The 11,577-nt window shown below is 37.0% G+C and overlaps 1 protein-coding gene across 1 annotated transcript in view; it reads right to left on the reverse strand.

Annotated features, from left to right (window-relative positions):
* The window catches only part of DAB1 (DAB adaptor protein 1), a gene marked incomplete at its 5' end in the record, with an annotated part of 92,751 nt that extends 81,438 nt beyond the window's left edge, over nt 1–11,313 (reverse strand). Inside the window, 2 exons of the mRNA XM_015815038.1 lie at nt 1,397–1,495; nt 11,139–11,313. Coding sequence (XP_015670524.1) covers nt 1,397–1,495; nt 11,139–11,313 — 274 coding nt within the window. The remainder of the gene's footprint in view (nt 1–1,396; nt 1,496–11,138) is intronic.
* Between the last annotated feature and the right edge of the window lie 264 nt (nt 11,314–11,577).

Here is an 11,577-nt window from a genome sequence, read left to right on the forward strand (position 1 = left end):
ACGAATAATTGTATTGTAGTCCCTCTTCAATGTATATGTACGGTATATATCAGTGTATATGTATATATCAACTCAATTGTACAAACTCTGACAAAAACTTTCATCTCCATTTTTGGGTGGATAAACTGTTCCAATTGCACTCAATATCAATCAATCTTGATTGTGAACATGACAAAAGCACTAAAGTGTTTAGCTTTTTTTTGCAAAGTATTGATTAAAATAAAACAAATGCCAAGAGGTTTACCTGCCATATTAACTGAAGTAGAACAAGTATTCATCTATATGAAATTTGAGTCCTCTTTTCAGGATGGACTGGAGTATTTCCATGAAGTGAAAAAATTGGAGTGCAAATATCAAGTGTTCCATCATTTGTGTTCAAATGAGATTCACTATGATTTGTTTCCCTGCAAAGACCAGGCCATTTGGTTTCTTTATGGGATATAAATCTAAACACTCACTGGAAATTGGTTGTACTGGGAAACTATATGATCGAAGTTTCTCAGTTTTCAAATATGTCTGAAATGCATCTCTTTGCCTTAATATGGTGGTAATTTCTCTAGATTATTTTCTCAGTCTATTTCTGACTAGCTAAAAATATGATGTAGGTGTTCTATTATTTGAGTTTCTTCCATAATATTATTCTTTGTTTGGTGTCAATGATGATAATAGTAGAGCTTAAAAGTCTGCAAACTTAAAAGTCTGCAAACGTTTTGAATTTTCAATATTTATGCATAAGTATAACTTACAATATGATCCCTTTTCACAAAACTGGATCAAGAGAATCCAATTAAACAAATTTGTAAAAACATTATACTTATCATTCATTTATTAAGGAAAATAATCCAAAATTATGTATTTCATGATACTTTTGCCCTTGACACAGATCCTGTGAAAATTTATCACTTTACTATCCCAAAGGTCCTTTTTCAAAAGACAACTGGACTTTTCTTTGTTTTTGCCTGAAGATGTCTTGCTTGTCATCCAGGAAGCTGAAGAAGCTTCTTGGATGAGAAGTGAAATGTCTTCAAGCAAAAACAAAGAAAGGCCAGTTGCCTTTTGAAAAAGCACCTTTGGGATGAACATGACCTGGATGACTGAGACTCTCCATAGACATATTACTTTACTACTTATTTTGGAGGGATGGGTAGGTTCTGCCGCTTTATTTTATTTTTCATGGATCTCCAGGAATCCTGAATATTATTGGAATCACCTGTTAGCTGATCTCTGTCCTGATATTACCTGTAGAATTGCTAAATTTGTGCCTCTGTGTAAATCACCATCTTAATAAATTCAATAAATTCCAACTTTATACATTCAAATCATTACTTTGATCCGTAGGTACAAATTATGAAATATTTCATGGTATAATTTAATGTTTTAACATTATTTCACTTACTCCTGTCTTCTCATCAAAGATTTTGATTCCTCCAAAGGAGATGGTTAGAAATATTTTCTGTTTATGTTCACCTTTTGAACGAGATGCAGCAACAATTCCCTATTGGAAGAAAATAAGCATTTCACAATCAAAATAATTTCATTTTTTTCTTCTGAGTGTTCTCATATTAAGAAATGTCAGCTTCCTGTTGCCTTCAAGTTAGAAATTTGGGAGAATTTATTTTATTTATCTGAATAAAATTGTACTTCTATGTAATATGCATATTTATTATGCACACTGAACACTGATTTCAATGTATAAGTTTGTTTCAAAATGTTCCAGTCTATGGAAGTGGAATGAAGCTGCAAAAAGAGCTGAGTGAATGCATACCATATGAATCCAGGATGTTCTGATTATTTTGACATATCAAAATTATGTAATTAATGGTCTAAGTTAGGAAGCTGTAATTAATTTCTATTGCTTCTTTATTTTTGTAATAAATAATATCCCACTATTCACTAAATTAGGGGGATAACACTGCTTCTGAGCAGATTATCCTATCTACTCATAGAGGAAATCCTTTACACACTTATACAAATCTGTGAAATGTGAAAATAGTTGTTTGACATTTTCTGACAACAACAAAAAAATGCTGTTAAAAGAAAGGAAGACTGGGGACATATTTGCTGAAACACAGATATTTCCAAAGATTAGTCATCACTTGATAGAGTTGTTTAACACATTTTGTAATGCTTAATAAGCTTCTCAACTTCACCCTTTCTTTTGCTAATCTTTTGTCCTCCCCTAATCTTTATCACTTCTTTCTTTCCATATCTTTTTCCTTCTCTTACAATAGTTGTCCCTCCAACATACACTCTACTCTCTCTCTCTCTCTCTTCATCCACCCTCCATCTATCCATCCATCCGTCCATGCTTTTTTGTCCTCTATATTGGAAGGAAATAACAACAATACTCATAATATCCTATTTTATGCATCTCAAAGTGCCTACATAAATGCTACCACTTCCTTTTCCCACAAAAACAACCATGTAAAGTAAACTAGGCTGAGAAAGAGTGACTGGCCCAATGTCACCCAGCTTTCATGCCTAAGAGGTGATGAGAATACATGATAAACCTTTTCTATACAGCTCCTTAATCTCTATAACATACCTAATTAGTTCTATGGAACATATCTGTATTTATTCTTTGTGTCTGTGTGTGTGTCTTTGTGTAGGGGAGGAAAGGATTAGTATATGTAAACAACCATGAATTTTACTATTATTTCAATTAATCTTAAACCATAATTAATTATTTATTGAATTCAGCATTATTGTTCTTTTTGTGCCAATTCTTCTCTTTTGGGATTACAAGTTTTAGCAAACAAGGCTGCAGAAATCATTTAAAGTATTGGAATAGGCGGGAAACACATTACTTCAAATCTACAGTGCAAGCAATTTTTTCCAGGCTCATAAGGCTGCTGCATGTGTGTATGTATTGCTACCTTTCTCCCTTACAAACAGACAGGTAAGTCTGGAAAAGGCATTCTCGTTTTCAAAGAGCAGTGTTCCGTACATGGTTTTCTGTTCTGTTGAGCATAATTATTAAGTATTTCCTGAGCCCTAATATATATTATTGTATATACAGAGACATGTTTGTTTGTGTAGTTAATTTATATGGCTGCCCATTTCGTAACAATGAATCTATATAATAATCTTCAGGTTGATTTTGGCTGAAGTTGGCCAGTCTAGGTTGACTAGGTTTGGAATTGGCGAATACATAGTATTTTTATCAGTGTGAGTAACATTCCTTTTGGGATAGGGGATGTATTTACCAAAAGGGAAAAATTGATGGGCTCCAAACAAAGAAAGTTACAATGAGATTCTTCTAAGCAGTTTCTTTTATTGTTTCTCACTTACAGACAGAAGTCTTGCCAAACTAAAGCAGATTCTTTACACCATAAAACATACACTCTGGAAACTATTAAGAGAGAAGCTATCTTGACCTTTTTTCTCCCATACAGTGCTGTCTCTTTCTACTCTTAAATGCACTCCCTCCATCCTGGGAACCAGACAACATCCATCCCATCCCATCCCATATAGCAATATGTAATGAATTATGACTCACAACCAGAAGTCTCCAGAAGTCAAATCTAAGGATAGTGATGTAATGAGTAATTAGGATTAGAAGGCAAAGAAAAAGAAAGGAGAAAAAGCTGAAGTCAATACAGGAAAAAAGACATGCCAGTGACCAGATTGATCATGCCTATAAAACACTTGAATGCAATAGGAATCCCTTTATACACTATTCTTTCACATAAAGTTCTCATATCTAACATAGATGGATAGAATCAATCTTTATAACCATTCATTATATATTACTAAAACTTCTGTTGTCATTACCTTTAACTGGGCAAAATAGTGTATCATAGGGCAACAATATTTAAACCAATGTACCTCAACTGGGATAACTTAAAGAACGTGTCCAAAATCTTGGACCCACAATTCCTGAGAGAATGAAATTTGGGGACGTTGTGGCTGTTTCAATCCTACTGCCTGTTGCTGTGTTCAGAAGATCTTGCCAGATCTTGATGGAAGGAAGCAACAAAGGGAGGGAGGGAGGAAGATTTTTAATTCCCATTGCCACCTTCCCACAAGAGCCCCCCCCAAAAAAAAACCTCAGTGGGGAAGCTGGCAGGAAGTCAGAGGTTGCTCCAGCTCCCATTGCCTTTTTGTCCCCCTGTGGTCATTCTGTTTCTCTGTTTAAGTACGGAAATATCTCTTGAAATGATGATGCAATGTGGTACTGGTTGTCTAGCTTACTATACAGGTCATGATCCTGACAATTTGTTGATGGACTGGGCAATAATTCTTAACCAAATGTTTGTGGCTTATGATGCTTGACAAATTGGCTCTAACTGAACCTAACACAAGCTTATGGTAGAATAGCTATAGGAAAGAATGATAAATAGAAAGTAAATATAGAAAGTAGACAAATCTAAGTGGATAGCAAAATTGAAGTAGAAAAGTAAATAGCTATGAAATCTGACAGAAGGAGTAGAATAGGCACAAATAAGAACAGGCTTGAAAAGGGCAAGACAATTGTAGGTTTCTACTATAAAATATGGGAATATATACTGAACTGTTAGCATATTTTTCTTCCAATTGGGCTCTCATTATTTATGTTTCTCAAATTAGATTCAATACTTCAAATCTTTGTATGGATATTTCTTATTACATTGGTACCATGGAAACAGTTTCTTGGAGTAATTTTTCTTTGCAGTAATTCTTTGTAATATGAATATGAAAAGTACAGGGTCCATATTTGATATGCTTTATTTTAATTCATCAACATTTCATTTTATCCACTGAGGTAAGCAACTTTGTCAGATTATGGTGCATGTGCTTTCCAATTATTAATCTCAGCCCTTCATTTAAAGTAAGCTCTTTAATTGCCTAGTATATTACTGCTTACTCACTGACTTAGCTCTGTATGTAAGTATCTCTGGGAGAGCCAGTCATTCATAAGTTACCTTAAACTCAAGGCAACAACAAAACGTATATTCCCTACAGCATATTCTCCTCATCCTTTAAAAAAAAATCTTTGGAACAGAATGGCCCGCTAAATCTATTACATTCATATGATTTATAACATTTTGATTCACATTTATATGAAGGCATATAAAAACAAGGCAGGGATAGATAGTTCTCTCCTGCTTTTACAGGGTTTCAATTCAAGGTCATTTCACATAAGGAAATACTTTCTCACGCAACACAGTTAAACTAGAGAATTCACAGCCAGCTGCTGCAGTAATAGCAGCCAATTTGAATGCTTTTGAAAAAAGTATTGGAGAATCAGTCTTCAATAGCTACTAATATTGATGGCTGTTTACTACTTCCTGAATCATCGGCAGCATGCCATAAATGCTGATTACTTCACAAGCGACAATGGAAGGAACTGTTGACTTCTAATTCAAGCCTGTGAGCTTCTCAAATTAATCCAGTTGGCTAAAATGTGACACAAAATGTTGTTGTCAGGCCTACAGAACTATAGAATAACAGAGTTGGAGGGGACCTTGGAGATCTTCTAGTCCAACCCCCCCTGCTCAAACAGGAGACTCTACCATTCTAGACAAGTAGCTGTCCAATGGAAAAAATTGGTCTTACTAAGGCTTTATAGAGCAGTACTAATTACTTCATGTGATCTTGATTCTGTCCTTCTGTTAATGCAACCTAGATTTGTATTGGCTTTTTTGGCTGCTGCTCCTCCATACTACTGGCTCATATTTAAGTGACTTAAGACTCCAAGATCTTTCTCACAGTTACCGCTATTGAACCAGGTTTCACCTAATCTCTACCTGTACATTTGGTTTTTCTTGCCTAAGTGTAAAATCTTACTTTTCTCTACATTGAATTTCATTTTGTTAGATAGGGCCCAGTGTTCAAGTCTGTTGACATCCATCTGGATCTTGAGCCTATCTTCTGGGGTGTTGGTTACTCCTGCCAGTTTTGTGTAGACTGAAAATTTCATGAGTTCCCCTTCCATTCTCTAATCTAAATCATTTATGAAGTTCTTGAAGAGCACTGGGCCTAAAACAAAACCTCAGGGTACCCCACTGCTTCCTTCCTTCCATGTAAATGTAATTCCATTAAGGACTACACACTGAGTATGACTTATCAGCCAGTTACAAACCCATCTGGTGGTGATGCTGTCTATCCCAAAAAAATTTAGCTTACCATGAAGTAGGTTCTGATCTACTTTGTCAAATGCCTTACTGAAATCCAAGTATACTATGTCCACAGCATTTCGCTGGTCCACCAATTTAATCATTTTGTCAACGAATGAAATAAGATTTGTTTGGCATGATCTGTTTTTGATTTATGGCCTCTGGTAACAAAATCTGATAAGATGATTTTTAAAAAAAAATATTTTCTTAAAAAAAAAGTTCATGACACATTTATTTGTTAAAATACAACTGGCCTAGTTAGGTATTTCACAAATTTATATCATCATACTCGCACATTCTCTTTCTCTCTAACACACATTTCTCTAGGTATCTCTAGTAAAAGGAAAATGATAGCCAACATCCTCCCAAATCAATTGTTAGGAAAGTCAATGGAATGAATGAGATGAGCATTTTTGTAGTTATGGTCCACTGGATCAACCTTGACTCCTGGTGATTAATAGGAAACATTTTCTTGGCAACATTTTCAGAAGTGACTTACCAGTGTCATCTTCCTAGGCAGAGAATACTAGTCTAAATCAGGGCTTTTCAACTGGTAGTACATAGGCACCTGGCAGGTGGTACATGGCCCTGCCCAGCCCTGCCAATTGTAGCGGGGGAGGGAACGAACCAAAGTGGCATAGCACAGGACTTGCCATGAGAGATAATCCTCAGGAGCTGTAGGGCGGCTGGGGCAAAGTAAAGGCCCCAGGATCGGTACTTCCAGCTCACCAGGAAGAGAAAGCAGGAGGAAGGGGGCATAGACAGGAGAGGCTACAAAAGGAGGCTATTGGGCGGGAGAGGGAGAGAGAGAAAAAGATGCAGCCTTGGGAAGAGGAGTCAGCTGGAGCTGCACCAAAGGGAAAAGGAGGAGGGGGGAGAGAAAAGAGGAGATCAAACAGGCTGGCTGGGAGCCGATGTACAACTTCTGTGGCAGCCATCCGTGCCGGGCACAGACACAGGTGGCAGTGACAAACAGGCAAGAAACGCAGTGAGGGAGAGGTCGCCCTCTATGAGGAATGAAGAAATGCAGCATAGGCTGAAGGTGAGGCATGGAGGGAGGAAGAAAGGAAGGAGATGGCAATGAGAAAGAGGGAGGTAGAGAGCAGGAGGGAGGGAGGGAAATGGAAAGGAAGTAAGTGTTGGAAGAAAAAGCTGGGGGTTGCTTTCCAGCCGGGAGGCTATACCTTTAAGAGAAAAGAAAAAAAAATGAAGTGTCGCCATTTGAAATAGGCAAGAGAAAGCTGGCTGCTCAAGCTGCTTGAGATGTTTATTGGCAGAAGCGAAGTGCCGTTTCACCAGTTCGGTTCTGGATCAGCTGAACAACAAACCAGGAGAGTGGAAGGATTATGTGATTTTGTCACTTTGAAGTTCTGGGATTTGTGCAATGTGGGCTTTGTGTTCTTAAGGAGTGTTTGGCAATTTCTATTGTGGCTGATAGCTTATGTCCTGTGTTGGATTTTGGGGTGAGGGGTTACTGGTTATAATTCTATTACTCTGCTATTGTTAGTTGTAAGTTTTACTGCAAGGGATTTTGAAGTATTTTTGTCCTGAATGGATTTTGTCTGTAGCATTCCTTTACCTATGAATGGAGCCATTAGGGGAGGCTGCCTTAGCAGGCAGCCAGTACTTGCTACATTTGTTTGTTTTTTCTTAAGTGCTGGCTGCCAGCTCCTTAACTTTCTTTTCTAGGCAGTAGCTAATTCTTAAATGGGAATGCGCCTTTTAAAGCTAGTTCCCTCAGCGGCTTGTCTTTTCTGTCTCTGGAGGCTTTTCCTTGTTTGATAAATATATGGAAGAGAGAAAATATTGGGGGGGGGTGTTCAAATTCTTCCTTCAGAAGGAAGGAGATGGGAATGAAAAAAAAGGGAGGCAATGAAGGAGGGAGGGAGAGAAACAGGAAGGAAGAGAGGAGAGAGGGAGATTGGAATGAAAGGGAGGGAGGGTCTGAAGGAAGTCCCGCCTTAGCACTTGGCCACCAGCAGCCCTGCCATCGACTTTGCTTGTCAAAAGGTTGCAAAAGGGGCTCACATGACCCTGGGACACTGTGACCATCATAAATATGAATCAGTTGCCAAGCATCCAAATCACATGACCCTGGGGATGCTGCAACAGTCATAAGTGTTAAAAAATGGTCATAAGTCATTTCAGTGCCATTGTAATTTTGAACAGTCACTAAGCGAATTGTTGTAAGTCGAGGACTACCTGTACTTTTTCACTTTTTTCCTTTTTTGGGGGGGGTCATCAGGTTTTTGACACCTTGCTAGGTGGTACTCAAATTCTAAAAGTGTTACAATTGGTGAAAAGGTTGAAAAGCTCTGGTTTAAATAACCATCTAATCACATACCCTAGGCACAACAAGAACTCACGGTCTCCTATTTTCTAGATTAATACCTTCCATGACACATTGCTTGTATACAATTGAAGAACATCCAGAAGCTGCAATTGGTGCAGAACGTGATGGGAGAAGATTATGGTTGCATCTACAGTAGATATGCCCATGTTGCACCTACACTGGCTCTTAATAGGTTTTTGGTGTAATTCAAGATATTGGTTGTGTCCTGTAAAGCTCTTGAGGGCATATTTGAGGGATTGTTTTTCTCCCGTTGTCTCCACTCATCCTGTTAGATCTGGCAGGAAGGGCATGTTCTGGGTCCCGCCAATTAAGGAATATCTATCTTGTGTAACTCTTTTCTGTCATAGTGCTTGCCTTCTGGAATGCCACGTCACCCAACCTTAGTCATTGCCTAACATTAGGTTAGCTTGGAGCCTTTCAGAAAGCTATTAAGACCTGTCTATTTTCCTTATTATAGGGGTTGGGAAATTAGATGAGGCTAGGTGAGTTGGTTTCTGGTGTTCTCAACTGCCGAATATATTGTTTGTATTTGCTTTTGTTATTTCGCTTTCAAATAATGTTTAAATGTTGTAGCTATTCAGAATTGTATCTGCACGATGGGAAGCCATGTAAATAGATTAAGTAAATACATATTTTTTTTCCAGATCCATACTTCTCATTGCAATATAAAATGTATCTATCCTTGCTTAACCTGGCTTCTTAGTCAGGAATATGTACATTCATATTATGTGCCAAACCACAACATCTCCACAAACATTCTTCATACATTTACCCATAAATATATTAAACAATGAAAAAATAACATTTTCTGATGATACTTCTTGCTCAATGTTGAAGTTTTTATTAAGCATTCTATCTATGCTCAAACTTCATTTCCATCATATACTACTGTTATTATATTTACTGAACAATGAATAACTGCATTTGCACACATCATTCCACAATTCAAACCCACTGACCTTATCATATTAATTCTATAAATCAACAAATTCACAATAACATTTTGACTCAAATTTATGTATTTCTCAATGATGTGCTGAAAGAACAATAAGCTGGTCTATATACTGCCTAGCATAAAGCTACATACCACTTCCCATATTTATTCATTATTTCCTCACTTATCCTTCTAATCAGATTTCTGCCAAATCTTATAGCTTGGGCATTTACTCCTGCTACCTTTCTGTCTGTACAGAAGAAGAATAATGGCATTCTTCCAATTTTCAGGCAAAGATACAGCCTTTACACAAATATTGCAAAATCAAGCCATAAGAATGCTATAATCATATTTAATAATACTCCAGTTACACCATCTATATCCTACACATAATACAATAAAAGCAGTAATCATTGAATGATTCTAATTGAGATTAGAATTTCTATTGTCAAGTGAAATGGTCATTAGGCAAAATATTGTGTGATCACACAGCAATGGCAGTTCTGTTGCAGGACTGCACCATTGTTAGGCAATGATTTCACAGTTCTCCTGTCCTGCCTTCTTTGCCTCAGCTTCAATTTTCCCTATCCTTCTATTTACACTCATTTCTGTTCTTTTGGTTGCCCGGCACTCTACCACCACACTTGCTGTACCACTCCCAGTAGCCTCAGTTAACTATCACCATGTTCTTACTACTGCTGCTGCTGACAAAATGTGCCCAGCTGAAGCAGCTGGTAGTCCTTTGTGAGGCCTCACACCTGAATTTTGATCACAGGACCATGGGGTGGGGATGTGCCATAACAGCCATAACATAACTTGTTCAGCACCCTCATAACTTCGAAGGATTGTTAAACAAATAATTGTTAAGTGAGGACTACTTGTATATTATTCATATTGGGAGCATGATGTACTGTTGTCTAACCTTCTCTATAAGGAATGATTATAGACAATGAACTAAGGGAAGATATTAGATGACATTCTTAGCGATAAGATTACATGGGTTTGAACCTCAAGTGTCAGAAATAGGTCAAAGAGCACTTCAAGCTCTTTGAATCAATCAGGTTAAACATCTGTTTATTATTAACACTAATCAGCGTCACGGAAAGAGATAGCTGTAATAAGTGCACACACATAATTTTGAGTTTAAGAATAATCTGCTTAGCAATCTATCTCCATTTAGGGTCATCATCCCATCTGTGATTACATCAAGATATGAGTGTCATAGCTGAATGGTGTTACCTGACTAAGAAGGATGTCACCTAGCAGCTTCAGAGAAACTGTAAAATACACGATGGGCTAATACAAAAGATTGTACACTCCAAAACACAAATTGCATGGAATCAATTTATATCACATCTTCCTACAGCTAAATGGTAGAATTTTAGCTGTAAAGCAGCGTGCCATGTTTGATGGTATCAAAACTGCCAAATCAAATAGAATCCAAAGGGTAGATCTTCTCCAATTTACTAAACATACAAAGCATTCCAATGTTGTTTCAAGATTTGAAGCTGGATTGTAAAGGAACTGTCTCACCTCAAAGAGTTAAAAAGTTTATCACTCTCTTCAAGACCTTGTCCAAAAAGATTTACATCCTTATTTCAAGGGCTTCTAAGTTAACTCATATAAATTAGAATTACACAAACATGCACATATGCGCATGCACACACACACACACACACACAATTACATATATAATTTTATATAAACATTATAATTAGCATTGAAAATAAGTGTTTAAATATTTTTGCAGCACCTTTAATTTCATCATGGAATCTTGACATAACTTGTCACCTCGCGCTGCAGAGACTTCGTCTATACCAATGAGTTTTGCTTTGTATCGAACACCGTCGCCTTTAAACCTCTTTATTAAAGTTGCTTCACTGCGATCCTGACCTGAAAAGAGAGATATAAGCTTGTAACCCGCACAGCTGTATAAAAATATCAAAAGTTAAATACTTATAATAAATTTTATTATAAAGATATATTGCATCCATAAGCATCACTTCCATCTGTCATGCTTCAGCGAGGTCTTGTTTTGGCCACAGCAAATGGAAGAAGGGGAGTAGTAAAAAAATTAATAGAGTGCCATATTTCTCAATGAAACTATAAAAGCCACTTACAGTTTTAAACTGATTACTTGTTTCTGAATGAATACATATGGAAAAAGACATAATATCAAAGCATACATCTTT

Source organism: Protobothrops mucrosquamatus, unplaced genomic scaffold (genome assembly GCF_001527695.2).
Source record: "Protobothrops mucrosquamatus isolate PMUCROS unplaced genomic scaffold, P.Mucros_1.0 scaffold304, whole genome shotgun sequence".
NCBI classification, from domain to species: Eukaryota; Metazoa; Chordata; class Lepidosauria; order Squamata; family Viperidae; genus Protobothrops; species Protobothrops mucrosquamatus.